Below are 15,180 nucleotides of genomic sequence, written 5' to 3'. Positions count from 1 at the left end.
TCAGCCCACCCGGTTTACAGCTCGGTCACCGTCCACATCGTGTTCCGTGTTTTGCCATTTTCTCTGTGGGCGGTTACAAACGGTGCGTGATTCACAAACCTTATTTGTTCGTACTACTTTGAGCGCCATCTTGTTTGTAACTCTTCTACGTAAGTGGTAGTTTCTTCCGAGGGGGTATCCGATTACCCTTTTTTCCAGCTTTAGACTGGGGACCTCTCCCTGTAGTACACGGGCGCTCATCGCATTCGCTTCGCCGCTTTTCTCTTCAGATCTAAGCCAGTGTCTCCACCTGGACAGAAATGAGCATCGAAACGCTCCTGGAAGCAGCCAAGTTTTTGGAATTGCAAGCCCAGCAACAACAGAAAGCACGTGGTAAGTTTGTGTTTTATTATAAATAACGTTATAGTTTTCCGACGCGGGTAACCAGGAAATATAATTTGTAACGCAGTCCAGACGTTCAACGAGACGCGCGGCGGAACTGTTTGTTTGCTTGGTTACAGATAATCCCCGTTTATCGTTATTTTCCCAGCGCCATTTCTGAACTAATTACAGTATGCACCTCCGTCATAGTGCATTTGAATTATTAAAAAAAAAATATATATATATGGGGAAGACATGCGTCTCCGTCAGTCGGTGGCTTTTAACTTTTACTTTCATATTCATTTTGATTTTTCAGACGCTGTTGTGCAATTTAGTCAGCCCCTTCTTTGGTTCATGTAGCAGTCTGCGTCTTATCCTGAATAATATCTGTCAGAGATAGCTGTGAAGCGTTCGTTTTTTTTTTTTTTTTTTTTTTTTTTTTTTTGCTGCAGCGTCAGGAGTTACTGCATTGAAACCTGCTGCATAGACAGTTAACATGCAGCGTCACTGTTAAGTTTTTTTTTTCCGATCCTTTCCCTTTCTGCTTCGGTCTGTCATTCCGACCAACCGCACACGCTGCTTCGAAACATTTGAGATAAATAAAATACGTGAAGGGGGTAAAGGGCGGTGGCGCAGGGAATGCCAGTCTCGTTTTACATAATGACCTGACATCGTCCGCTGGGGATCATGTGTCTCTGGCTGTCAGGCTCTCCCTAATACTAGTCTGTGCGGCTCAGTTCCTCCCGCTGCTTCCACGTACGACGTGTTGCGGCAATGTAACGCCGCGTGCCTCCATGTTTCGGTCTGCTCGTGTGTTGTTTATTTGAAAAAAAAAAAAAAAAAAAAAGCCCAACAAACTCTGGCCTTTCAGACGCTCGTGGAGGGCTTCGAGTGTCTGTCGATGACGTGGGCCGACAAGCCACGCCCCCGCGCGCTAAACAGCAGTGGTGACACCGCCCCTTTCACCACGTGCGTGCTGGGCAACCCCTCCCAAAGATTGTTTATGGAGAAGATGACTCACTACAGCATTTAGTCCGTCATAAATACCTGCGCATCTCACGCTCTGCAAACATGATTTGTGGATTTATTTTCTGAAACATACATTTGGAGCGCGTTGCACCAGCAACACAACAATCTTGAAGCACAAAGTAACATGTAGACATACTGTTCGTGCAGTCAATATACAAAAATAAGATGCAGACATCGCAATCCAGACAACTGAAACCAAGCCTTGTTGTGGCATTAACATGCTCGCCCAGTGAGGCCGATCCTGATTCAGTCAAACCTCATTGAAAACCAAGATATATCAATGTTTTGTTAGAAAGTAAATTCTCTCTGCATTCCCACAATGCTCTGTGGCAGTTTTACCAACATCCACTTAATGTCAACACTGTAGGAGAATAGTGTACAACAAAAAATCTAAAATGTCCTATATTCCGTGCAGGGCTGTGTTTGGATCTCAAAGTTTGGATGGTTGTAGATAATGGATTCAGATTAAAAGCCATTACAGAGGGTGTGGAATTATAATCATAAAGATTAAGCTATTTAACGTAACAACAGATGGAAGAGACAAGTGACCTTAATGTCAGTCCTATGCTGTATTTGTGTTAGAAGTGATACACATTAGTTTAAATTAGTCTGATTTCTACAAAATAGAAAGATGTTTCATTTTAAATTAAAGCATAACTTAAAACACAAACACAAGATTAAGTCATTCTTCTATTACAACAGTTTAACCTATTACAAGGAAGTGAAGCTGAAAATAGTCCACTTGGAACATGTAGATTCTTGAGCTGCGGCAAATGTGACTCAGACGATAAATATTTTTAAGATGAGCTGAACTACTTTTGTAGAAAAGGCTTTAAACTATCTCAGCGCAGAATTTAGGGAACATCTCTATCTCCACGCTAACGAGATAACACAACAGCTTAGGTGTACGGAAGTGAACAAGCTCACTGTGTAGTTGAGGCCCGCACGAGCCGGTGTTGTGTACTAATATAGCAGGTTTTGTGTGGACGCTCAAGTGTTTAGTGAATGGGTGATTGTGATCGGGGCTGTGGTTCTTGAGCCTTATGAAGACATTAACTTTGAGCTCATAGTGGGAGCTCCTTCTTTTTCCCTCTCCCAGCTCCTCCCGCCTTGCTGCATTGGGAGAGCAGATTCCTCCCCCTCCTCCCACTCTGCTACTGTAGAGCAGGTCACTGTGTGGAGGAAAGTAGGCCAGTGTTTCTCTATGTGCTGCTGCAGTTATATAATGTCTATACGAACCCTCTTGTTTTTGTGACCGTTTCATAGGTGTTCTCTCAAACAGGGTCTCGTGTTTATGTGTGTGTGGGCGGGGGTCGATGCCACGATACCTAATTATTAGGTATCATAACCGAAAATGCACCGTAAGAAAGCTAGAACATTAACCAGAACATTTTGTACTTTTGTATTTTTTTTACTCGGAGTTGACGGTTTTCAGCACAGTGAAGTATACATACATTCAAAAAATGAACTGTCAGGTGTGACATGATTTAAAAATAATCTCAAAAGCTGTTTGGAACTGGAAACGTCTCCTCTTACTTGCACATGATTTTAGCAATAGCTGACATATTCAGAAAGTTGCATCACTGTCCATAATACACATGGTTTTATAGGAGTTAAAAAAAATACAGCTCTGTTACACAGAAGACTATATTGGAGGTGTTTTTTTTAATGGGTTGTAATAGTTGCACCGAGACTCGGTGAAAGGTTTTGTGGGTGGAAAAGTAGGGCTACAATGCTCTTGAACTTTGAACTCTTAACAGCTGGACAAATACAATTAGACTGTAATCTGTTGTACACTATACACTCAATGTATCTCATATCACTAAAGTATTGGGTGTTTCTTTGTAGAATTATTTTACATAATACAAAATTGAGCCTCCTTTAAATGTATGATTAAAGAAACAGAGTCTGTCACAGCATTGTATTAAAACCACTGCCTCGTAAAGGTAGGGTCACACCAAACCGACTTCAAAGAACTACAGAGGTCAACTGTGACTTCACCCACGTCGCCTGTGTCTCAGTCCCAGAAACAAGGGTCAGTAAAGGTCCCGACTCAGGCAAACAAACGACCACCAATGTTGCTCGTCTTCATGAAACTGATTAGCCTCTTATTTCGAATGTAACAGAACCACCTCTCACTTCAGTACATTACAACTCAACAGCACCACAAAATACACCTTGTAAACATAGTTTTGAATGGACTCTTATGAACTTCTTATAACCTTTGACTTCTCGAAGGACTGTTGTATTACGCTACTAGCAAACTAACAAATGAGCGTGCATTAAAGGCTGAAAATCTACATTAACAACACTGGCATTCTTTAGGGGACGGTCACTGTAACATGTACCTTGTTAATACTTTACATTGTGTAGAGTATTTAGGGGGAACATAGTGGTTTTAGTTGTCAAGTCTATTCCACCTGTGGATCTCTAGTCTTGTGTGAAGGTATGAGAGTGTTACTGCTGCAGTGCCCTGGTCTCCCTCATAATGAAACCAATGACGACTACTGGTATGTGACATTTCTGACTGTTAACACCACAGCTGCCATAGCAACCACAGCACCTTTCAGCAACATTAATAGTGTGGAGATGATTGGATGGATCGCAGCAAGACGAACAAATTTAGTTCATTCTGTTGTTCATAAAAATACTGAATATTTTCAAATGTGAAGGGGGGTTCATAGCTACAAGGACAGTTTGTTAAATGAAAATGCATGACGACTTCAAAGACCGTTTCTTTTTACTTCCAACGTGGTGAAAACCCACCACCTACATTGATAAGCTTATTAATAATTGTTAATATAAATAAACTGGGATTGTATTTTACTGTCCTTACAGTATTCAACATGGTATACCCTCGACTTAAACATGTTTTCAGAGATCTTAAAAGTAATTTTGGACATGTGTCTTGGTAGGATGAGGACTCGCCCTCACGTTCCCTGCACAACTTGGTCAGTGGACTGTGACTGAGATTAAATTACAGCAGGTTCTACCTCTATTGAACCAACAGCTTAATTGTGTCAGAGGAAGCTTGAAGCTAGACTTCAATTATGCTCTTGTAGAATTCTGTACATGTTAAAAGGCGAGGACGCTAAAGGACGAGGAATCAGCCCAGAAATTCAAATTTTCTGTCTAAACCACAGCAAGTGTTTGAACCCGAACATACAAACTGATCTTATAGTAATGGAGCATTCACAGTTGTTGTGGTAAAAGAGTCGTTTCTTTGACATTGCTGCGCGGCTGATGAATAGTAATATTCTCTGTTCTAATATGTATATATATATATGTTCTAATGACATCATGTGACATGAGTTTTGGATAAAGTTTTAGTTTTGTTGTTAACTTGTTATTCTGACTTTTTCATTGGGGTGATAAAAGGCCTCGTTTTGGTTGGTATGAGGGCTTGAAAGTAAAACTGGCCAGGTTTACTTCCCTTCACACATTCCTGAAATTCTTTGTGAATATCGCAGTGTTGTTGTCATTTAGCTCCATGAAGTAAATATTAAGAGTTTTCATATTTTTAGGTACTGTTATTTGTGCGGTATGTATGGGAGGAAGCCGCTGGATTTCTGCTGCTAACAGATCTCTTTTCCTCCACAGAGGATGAACTAAAGGAAAAGCTGCGTCTGCAGCAGCTGACAGAGCTGAGGCACTCGGACGTTAACTGTAACTCAACAACACACATCAACAATGTTTCTAAAGCAGAGGAGCTCCACAGCGAGTGCCGCCCTGCACCCATACCGCCGTCTCTGCCTCCTCCCTCCATGCCCATCACGGTCATCCCCATCCCAGTGGTCACTCCCAACCACACGGGCTCACCCACCCTGCCTGTCGCCACGCTCTCTCCCCCGGCTGCTCCTCCGCTGGCCTCCCCTAAGAGAGACCCCCACTCCCCGCAGGAGCAGAGCGCCGCGGCTCTGCTGTGCTCTCCACAACCCAAACCTGACCACTCGAACGTGGTGACCACCAACCACAAGCCACTGATCCAGAACCACCACCACCCGCAGCTCATCACCCCAACTAACAACGCTAAACTGCAACAGCAGGCACACCAGCAGCTGCTCCAGCGCTATCCCGGCTCCATCGTCTCGTCCCAGCAGCAGCACGCCTTGCTCCCCCATGCGGCCCACGTACTTCAGCAGGCTCCCCTACAGAACGGCCCCATCAGCCGGGGGAGTCCGCCTGATGACGGCCGCCTAGACGGCAAGAAGAGACCTGGAGGGTAAGAGTTCACCCGTCAACTAATTCCTTTATAGCTACATGGGGGCTGCAACTGATACGTTCAATTTTTCAATCAGTGTATTTGTCCATAATCCTTTATAAGTCTCCAAGTAGAAAGATATAGCATTTGTAAAGCTGTTACATTGTCTGTACAAAATGATCATGTGTCGTATGTGAAATGTGTTGTCCACCTAATCTACTAGTTTCTAAAGTGTGCTTGTTAATGTTATGATTACTCAGCCCAGATGATGAATTCTGCTTTACATGGGACATGCTTGACTGTTCTATCACCAAATTATCTCTAGAAACAAAGTAAGAAGTAGCTTCAGCTGATGTTGATTAATCTTGTCACGCTGCCCCTTTGGGCATGAATATCTTATCGTACTCTCTTCTGTGCTCTGGCAGGACGGGCACAAGAGAAGTGCACAACAAGCTGGAGAAAAACAGGTGGGTTCAACCTGTCTACGTGAACAATAATTTACAGAGTTACTTTACAAGTCCTTTCCCGTTAGTTCCTGATGCCGGATTAACAATTTCTCTGGAATTAATTCATTCTCACGTTAATTTGCAGCAGTTTAAATTTAATGTTAAGCTTCATCTTGGGCTTAGATTGTGTTGTCGTCTGGTTTTGGATAAATGGAAGTGTAGCAGCTGTGTAAAGTCTATTGTCTATGTCTTGTGTTTGTCAGACGAGCACATTTGAAGGAGTGCTTTGAAACTCTGAAGAAGAACATCCCGAACATCGATGAGAAGAAAACCTCCAACCTGAGTGTGCTGAGAAGTGCGCTGAGATACATTCAGGTAAGCCTGTCTTCTAATTCAGCTGGCATATAGCATTCATCAAAGACTCGTTTGTACGGGTTTAATTGCTACTCGTGATTACTACAGAAAAATGAATTCTGTGTTCGTAAAAATCCAAACCACAGTGGAGCTTCCAGTGCAGGAGGAGGGCTCGCGTGATCGCAGCTGTAATTATCAGGGTTTGTTTCTGTGTTTGAGAAGACGTGATTCATTCGGAGCGAATAGTTGTGAAGTTCCAGCTGTATTTATTCACGTATCGTATTTCTGCTTTCCACAAAATACTTGAGTGTTTGGAAAGTGATTATTTTTAGCTATATACGTAAGGAAGAAAAGATACATGATACAACATGGATGAAGTTTTTTTTATTTATTTATTTATTTTATTTTTTGAATTCACGTTGCAGTCCTCATCTGTTCCTGTTAAGCGTTGCCCACAAATAGTCACGAGTGCTCAGTATTTCGGTGGCCGAGAATCAACTGCAGCACATGCGTCACGCGAGGAAAGCTTCACTTTCTGCTCTGTTTCACTACCTGTTTGTATTAAGCGGGAACCTTATTTAAGTTGAAGTCAACGGTGACTGCGAACGCAAAAGCCTGTAATCCATGTAGCACGTTCTTATGATTCAGCTGCAAAAAAACAAGCCTGACGATCTTTGCCCTTTTGTGTCTATTGTTATTATAATGGTTGTTGTAGCATGTGTACGCTTCTAAATAAGCAGTTACACTCTGGCCGTGATGAACGTGATTATGGGTTACGTTAGCAGCTTTGAGATTCCGTTTAAGTTCATCTAAAATAATTGGTGATCTATTCATCTTCTTCTTCCTTGATGCTCAAACTGAACTAATAGCCTTTCCCCATTTGCGCCATCGTTGACGTGCGGCGTCTCCACCGGTGACTCACCGTGTGTGGGTCAGACACTCCGTGAGAGTATCCCGGCTGTAAACAGCTGGTGTAAAACTCCACTGGCCTAGTTTAACTCTTTCAGACTGTGTCTGTGAGGGCGTTGGTGTCTACCGTGGGGTCATTTTCCTTTATAGGTACATTCTGTAGCATAGCCTCAGCTTTTATTATATTTTTACCTCAACGCTGCAGTTGTTTCATTTGGTAGTTATTACTAAACTTTTAAGGTCGCTATGAAAGCACCGTCTCTCTGTTGTTCATATCCCTCATTATATAACTGTGGTGCAGGTCTGCTAATGTTAATATTCGAGAGAAGCTGCTGGTTTGATGCTCTGAGAAGCTGCAGTCTGGTAATTCCTCTCTGTGTGTGTGGATACTGAGGGAAACTAGGACAGCGTGGGTGCATAGCTTGTCACCCAATCTCCCTCCCTGTGCCCCTCTCTGTGATTAAGCAACACGGTGTGTGTGGTGTGTCGGTCTGGCAGACTGACCTGCCTGTCTCTTCCTATCAGCAGCCGAGCTCCACAATGGCTGCATTTAAGGAAAATAGAGCAAGAGAAGCTTTCATAACCCTTCCCACTTAATTCAAAGATGGTCACCAATTCTAGTCGGACTCCGTTAACCCCGTGCTTTAACAGTCTGAGTATTGTAGGTCACTCCGGTTTAGCTGCTTTTGTAAGTTCACTCGTACGTGCCGCTTAGTCGCGAGGTGCCGTTTCCTTTGTCCTGGCTGGTGTTGTTTTGTTTTGGAGGGGCGGAGTGAAAGAAGGGAACTTTGGGTGACAGGACGCTCAAATAAAGACTGAACACGTGCGTGCACTGGCATCTTGACATGGGTGGTACGAACGCGTGTCCTGCCTGCATACACCTCTCTCTGAGCGCTGCCTCCTCCCGCCCCGCCCCTTCCCCTCCCCGCCCCTGTCCTTGGCTTCCTCCGGGCTGGCAGCTTGCACACAAAACCACCTTAGGAGAGGTTCAAATGACAAGCTTTAGACTCAGCATCTTACGCGATGAGTGTTCATCTGACGGCAAATAAGAGTTTATCTGAAAATGAATATTGTTACTGAGGGAGGATTTTATCAGCTCTCCGTAGAAATTCAATAGCCACAGCTTCGTACGTCTGATTCCACAGCCTCGTCGTATTTAAAGTGAAAATGACTCTGCAGTTAGAAGACAAAATGTTACATAAACCAATTATTTGTGTTATATGAGTTATACTTGGCGTCTGGTTTTTCCTTTAAGGTGTTACAGCTTGTTCCTGAAGGCTTTCCCCTTGAGACTGTAGTTGAGCTTTGCATGCCAGGGCTGTAAAATAAGCCCTGATGCGTTAGCGCTCCTCCTCTCTGCTCCCCCCTCCTTCCCTCCATCCTGCCTCTCTGAGCTTTTAAGGCCACATGAGCAGCAAGCACATGGCCAGCCTGAGCCGCGTGACGTCACCCCCCGTGCTGGGCCCCCGCCCAGCGCTGCAACAGGCAGGACTTGCCATACCACAAGGCTTAGCTGCCAGCAGCAGGGAGGGAGCGTGGAGCGGTAAACACAAGGCTCAGTTTACTCCACTCGCGCTTCATTTCCTCCTCAAAGCCGACTAAACTTGTTCCTCTGCTGCTTGTCCGCAAATGCCAGTCTGAAACGTGGCGGGCCATCTGCTCAGTATAGAGGAGTTAAAAAATGTTTAATACTGGCAGCATTACGAGCTGATTTCAGTGTGGTGTTTCCTTTGAAGCCTTGCCTTAAAACATAGCTGCACTAATGTTAGAAACTACCAGATATGTGTCCTTTGAAAGATCCTAATTAACAATATACTATAAAGCAGGAATATTAAAGTGTTGTCTTTATGAAACTTTTTTGTAAGACTCAGACTATTGCTTGTCCAGCCACACTATGTGATCACAGCTCCAGTATTTTGGACTACTGACCAGCTGACTAACCAAAATGAGGTAATTAGGCCAGCTAGAGCCAGCACAAGCTCGCACACAAGGAATGGCGTGCAAAACTAGGCACCCCCCCTCACAGACAAGCCTTTAATTGTTGGAGTCAGGCATCACGTGAAGTTCTCCATCAGCTTGAAGACCCAGTAAGACAAGGGTTTATGGTTACCTTACTGTCACAAGACCCGTGTGCAGAAGCCTCATCAGTCAGCCAGGCCGAGCAGCAGCATGTCTGCAACGTGCCCCCCCCCCCCCCCCTGTGCTCCTGGCCCTTTAAGAAAAAACCCAGCCTTGTGCTGTCTGTTCCCGGCCGCTGCAAAAGTGAGTCAGTGAGTACAGCTTGTGTTGCTCTCTTTCAATCCCCCGCTATTTGCCGCCCTCCCTCTCCCGCTCTCCGTGGGGCCATGTGCTCGGCACTCGCATTGCTTGTGACAGAGCTCGAGCTGTGTTTACCTTGCACACACGCACATGCGCACTCACTCACGCACACACACACACAAACACGCTCACAAATGCAGCCTGGCTCAGCGCTGCTCTAGATTTTCACAAACAGAGCGAGGTGAGGCCTTCGCCTGCGCGGAAAGGGGTCTGAACACTCATGGGGACGCGGTCATGCGCGAAGAATCTTCTTGGCACGTTTGCGTCTCACCGACCTGGTGAAACGACGAGCGTGGCGATGGAGTCATGTGGGATCCATCTGCCGCTGACTTAGTTATGATGGTTAACAGACTAACTGCCTCAGAAGGGACGAGCACGCCTCCGTCCGCCGTTAAAAAGGGCGAGTTCAGTGGGTCTCTGTGTTTGTGGAGCGTTTCTTCTCTCCCTCTCGTTCCCACTCCATGAGTCATACTTCTTCGCATGCACAGTTGTGGCGCCACATGCGTACGGCTGCCTGCCACACGGGGGTAAAAGGAGGCAGCCACCCAGCGTACACGGTCTTTTAAGGGTTCCCGAGGAAACTTTGAGAGGTTTTCAACTGTTTCCATGACAACCAAAAGATTCAGTTAAGCACATGATGTTGTTAAACTAATGATGCTGTTTTTTTTTGTTTTTTTGCGTTGGTATCGGTTGTGTACAGTTGTGTACTGTTAATTAAGCTTTAAAATGTAGTGCACTTCAGTATTTGATTTCCTCCATTAAAGGAAATGGTGCAATTCTTGCTTGTATGTTGGTCCAAGACAAACTAGACAGACAGAGAGCACTGATGCTGGGCCTGTCCCATTGGTCACAACAACAAAAATCTGTTTGTTTATGTTAAAGCGATTAGGTTAAATAGGTTGTTCGTGTTTTTTTCCGTCTTGGGCTAACGGTCGACGAGACTCCCTCTGAGTTTGTGTCTGAGTGACTGACAACACCTCCGGCGGGACACGGCCAAAGCACAGAGCGCTTGGCCCGTGCATTTCTAATCCTGGATAAGGACTAGAGAGACAGGTGCCCAATCACACAGGGCCCGCCTTTTGTCCCCCTTTGCTATTTATGAACATGTGCATTGTACTGTAGGTGCACATGCACAGGCGACGCCAGCAGAAACACTTCCAACGCAAGTAGGCCACACACACAACGCGTACAGATGCCCTTTACTTAATCTCACACACAGGATGACTTGCACATGTACCTTATGCTCAGACACACACACAAACACCGCACACGCTGGCATGAGCACCGACAGGAAGTCCACCCTTCGGAGCTTTATGACAGCGAGTCATCAGGTTGCTGGTGGCAGGTTTCAGGCGGTGTCACTTCCCTGATCCTGAGCGCAGGCTGGAGAGTTTAACCAAGCTGCGTTCGACGTGATAAATCCTGTGGTGTAATTATTGTGCTCGATTGAATAACGCCACTCCCCAGGAACTCTTTGAACTCTTTGAATAGCGAGGATTTCAGGTGGAGTTTAATTGAGTTTTCATTGGTAACTTTTCCTCGTCTTGCAGGGAACAGGAAGTCCAGATGACTTTGTTTGGTTTTGTCATGTGTCAGCTGGTTAAGGGAAATTGGGTCAGGGAGCCATTGCCTGGAAGCCCCTCCTACTTTCCATCCATGTCTCTTTCCTCCTTCCTCCCTCTGCTGCAGTCAGACGCTAGTCAAGATTTATTATTAGATCAATATTTGATAGACGTGTTCTTGATTAATGGGCTGTAAAGTCTGGTTGATGTATAATTTTCTCTCATTACTTCTCGGTAAGTAAGGAGGGAGCATGTGTAAGCGACTTTTCAATATCAGTGCAGACGATAACGGAACCTGGACCACAAAGCTGTTTCAGTTCAGAGTAGTGGAAGAAGTATCCGAAACCGATGTAATACTAAAATAAACTAAATACTAAATACTTTTTTCAAATTTGTTTAAACATTTTCTTATGAATAGAAATAAATATTTGAGAACAGCCTGAGAAAGATTGATTCAACTCTGTCCTAATTCGTGAGGATGTAGAGTTGTCATTTATTTCTACACATCCAAAAGGTAACTTGATGATGTTTTTAACAAGAAGAACATAAATCAATGCACTGCAGTGTGATACAAAACCACCAAGCAAGTCTTAACATATTACTTTCATCATCACCTACATGTCAACGTAATGAACTGAACCTCAACTGGCACCAACTCCCGCTGTGTTCACAGTTTCCTAAACAAAACGCAGCCAACACTTTCTCCGTTTTGTGCCTTTTTCCCTTCAGACGTTAAAGCGTAAAGAGAAGGAGTACGAGCACGACATGGAGCGACTGGCCAGAGAGAAGATCGCGACCCAGCAGCGACTAGCGGAGCTGAAGAACGACCTGAGCCAGTGGATGGACGTGATAGAGATTGACCGTGTCCTCAGACAGACGGTGCAGCCTGAGGAGGACCAGGCCTCAACCTCCACCGCCTCAGGTAGGAGGACAGTCAGTGTGGGATTTGATTCTCTGAGGGCATTGCAACCCCTGTAAGACGTGTCTGTCCTGATAACCACTAACTCTGACCTGTGAAATCTCCACTTTCCACTTTTTAATCTTGGTGCAACATGGATTGAGTCTGATAATATTGTCATTTGTTTGTGATGCAGAATGTGAAGACATCATGGACGACGATCTAGATGAAGAGGCCGCGCCGAGAGAGCCGTCGGCCTCGCCCACCGTGCCTCCGACCATGAAACCCGAGCTGCACAAGACTGCAACACCCGCTCAGACCCCAGCTCTGACGCCCGCCACCACCACCACTACCTCCTTCATCACCCAGCACATCTCCATCCAGCACAAAGCCCCTCTGCAGCAGCCCCAGGTCCAGCTGCTGCCCCCGGTGACTCCTCCGCAGCCGCTGTCCAAGCCCGCGGCCCCGCCCGCGCTCGCAGCCACTACATCCAGCACTCCCGTCACCCCGAGCCAGCCCCTGATCCCCGCCCAGGCGCAGATGGTGACCACGCCCAGTCTGCACCCCACGGTCATCGCCCACGCTTCGGTGTCCCACCCCTCAGTCATTCAGGCAGTCAACCACGTCATCCAGGGAGGGGGTCCCAAACACATCGCCCACCTGGCGCCCTCCACCACTAGCTCGGTGCAGTTAGCCACGGGCCACCAGCACATCAGCCACATCACCGTGCACCCGGTGGCTCACCTGAGCCAGCACATACCCACCCTCTACTCTCAACCGGTGGCCGTCACACAGCCAGCTGTGGTCGGTCACATCACTCACACGTTGAACCACGCCCACCCCCACATCAACGGCGCCGCGTCGGCCCAGCCAGCTGCCACCATAGTTGGTAAGCAGACAGCAGTGAGCACCCAAATGATGGCGCACCACCCACAGTTGGTGGGTCAGACGGTGCTTAACCCTGTGACCATGGTGACCATGCCCTCTTTCCCCATCAGCACTCTGAAGCTGAGCTGAAAACACCACGTGGCAGGACCACCAGGCTGAAAGCAGACACCCCGACATAGAGGGGAACCCACAGGCCAGCGACAAGCCCCCCCACTAGGGCAGGAGAGCTGCCGGAGACCTCGAGATCTGCAGAACTTAATATCATTCACAAGCATTACAGCGGACACAAACCTGGGAACAATCCTCAGACCAACTGCAAACCTCCTACAGTACTAGTCTAGCACAGGTCCTGGTAGGACACACCGGGGCTACGTGTGGTTGAGGGTCGACACGCTGAGTGCGTGTAATAATAATACACAGTGGGCTGGAGTGCAGCTCTGGGCCCTCGCTGGTTATCTGTTGCTGCATATGATGGAGCAGTAGTTATTTTCATGTTGCGCTGCCAGAACAAAGTCCAGACAGTGTGGGGTCAGGAGCTGGAGCCATGACCAGCACATTGAGAATGTGATTCAGAGGAGCTCCTCCTCCTCCTCCTCCTCCTCCTCCTCCTCAGCAGCCACATGCTGCAGGACTGGAGCTAAAACATGCACTGAACTCCAGCTCCTGCACTGGAGCCGCTGTCCTCGGTGAAGGTGCACACGACAATGGCGCCCCCTGCTGGCTGTTTGCGTTTAGTGGAAATCTACACCGTGTTGAGGGGGGGCAAGGAGGGGGGGTAATCTTCCAGGGAAGTGTCATGCTGCAGGACATCAGTCACACAATGACCACTGAGCAGAAGAATGTGCAGTCTTGTTTGAGTGTGGGTTTTAGCGCGGGACTTACAATCATATTGTTAACTCTCTCTAGTAGTTTTCCTTCAAACATACTGGCAATCATACACTGAGCACAAGTAGAAGTTTTGGGATAATGTTATATCAGTATGTATAAATAATATAAATAATTTAGTGGCAGTTTCTGTTCCCCCATAATGTCAACACAGGCAGAGGCAAGTTTACATGCATCAGCTTGAGTCAGGGACGTGAAGGCAGGAGATATTGAATGTGAATACACGAAAAGGTCCACGACGTATAGTAAAGTGTGTTTCTGTGCTGTCTCGCAGGGCGAGTGGTAGTAGGATGCGTGTTTGCCTGCTGCGACCGCTCGCCAGCCATCATGACTGTTGATTTAGCGATTACTACGGCGCTCGTGAACTTCAACAAATTACTGAATGCGTAAGATGTTTGGCAGAGATTTTAAGTTCTTTCTTTCATAACGGGGGGAACGGTACAAAGTGACTTCAACAGCCGACATGAATCCAGTTAATGTGTTTATTCAAGACTTTCCTTTTTTCCAATGCTAGCACTGTGAAAACTTCTGCTCCTCTCAATAAACAATCGACCTGCAGTTTAACATAGCACTTAGCAGAACAGCAATATACTGTGCTCTTCTAATTTAACCTGAATGTACTGATATGTGAACAGAAGCAGAGTAGCGCATTCATCTGAAGTCGAACCCTTTTTCAAAATTGCGATTACTTTATTAAAGTATCAAATGTACATAAAATGTAAACTGATTTTGTATTTTAAGATTTACTGATGCTTGTTTCATTTGTAGAATAACTTTTGTTTTATGTAAATTTTATAATATAGCTTCTTTTCTGTTTATTTCTTGGGACCATGTACAGTGGGGGGGGGGTTACGACTACACAGACCTCTTCCCATATTCATATCACGTTCGGCCACTTTGGAAAGTATTCGGTCCTTATCTGCTTTGTATTTTGATTTGATGCAATATGATTACAGCAGGATTTTATTAAAATAAAGAACTAATTTAGTGCAAAGATAAATCAAGCTTCACATTTTACGACAATTTCCTTTTGAAATCATATTGCAGCAAAACAAAATGTGTAAGAGTTAATGGGGATCCAGATACTTGAAGGAGCAACAATATACTTGTGTGTTTTCCCTATGGAGAAAGTTCAAGTTGTGTACATATAGCCTGTAAATGTTGGGCTGCATTTAGTTCTAACTGTATTATGTAAAAAGCCTGGAAAATATGTAACATTTAAAATTTATATTAAAAAAAAAGAAAAAAAAGAAGGATACTTAATAAATTGTATTATGTTTACACATGTGTGGAGTTGTTTCTTTAAGTGAAGTGATTATTTTATATTTG

The 15,180-nt window shown here is 45.4% G+C and overlaps 1 protein-coding gene across 3 annotated transcripts; it reads left to right on the top strand.

Annotated features, from left to right (window-relative positions):
• Window positions 1–68: 68 nt before the first annotated feature.
• mnta (MAX network transcriptional repressor a) lies at window positions 69–15,132 on the top strand. 3 transcript variants are annotated; one of them, XM_047593462.1, is made up of 7 exons: window positions 72–372; window positions 4,990–5,611; window positions 6,016–6,057; window positions 6,300–6,411; window positions 11,910–12,102; window positions 12,275–12,967; window positions 13,077–15,132. In XM_047593462.1, the coding sequence occupies exons 1-7, from the start codon at window positions 300–302 to the stop codon at window positions 13,082–13,084; spliced, it is 1,743 nt and encodes a 580-aa protein (XP_047449418.1). In that variant the 5' UTR covers window positions 72–299; the 3' UTR covers window positions 13,085–15,132. The 3 variants fall into 3 exon arrangements, with proteins under 3 accessions (XP_047449417.1, XP_047449418.1, XP_047449416.1); XM_047593460.1 differs by having other exon boundaries at window positions 12,275–15,132; XM_047593461.1 differs by lacking the exon at window positions 6,016–6,057 and having other exon boundaries at window positions 69–372; window positions 12,275–15,132.
• The last annotated feature ends 48 nt before the right edge of the window (window positions 15,133–15,180 follow it).

This window comes from Mugil cephalus, chromosome 9 (genome assembly GCF_022458985.1).
Source record: "Mugil cephalus isolate CIBA_MC_2020 chromosome 9, CIBA_Mcephalus_1.1, whole genome shotgun sequence".
In the NCBI taxonomy this organism is placed as follows: Eukaryota; Metazoa; Chordata; class Actinopteri; order Mugiliformes; family Mugilidae; genus Mugil; species Mugil cephalus.
The sequence above is the reverse complement of the archived record's forward strand: the minus strand, read 5'-3'. Positions and strand labels throughout refer to the sequence as shown.

Bases quoted from the DNA above. Each gene is read 5' to 3' on its own strand.
- mnta (XM_047593460.1), top strand. From the start codon at position 300: ATGAGCATCGAAACGCTCCTGGAAGCAGCCAAGTTTTTGGAATTGCAA. The intron at 373-4,989 runs GTAAGTTTGTGT...TTTCCTCCACAG, and splicing joins GCAACAACAGAAAGCACGTG to AGGATGAACTAAAGGAAAAG. The intron at 6,412-11,909 runs GTAAGCCTGTCT...TTTTCCCTTCAG, and splicing joins GTGCGCTGAGATACATTCAG to ACGTTAAAGCGTAAAGAGAA.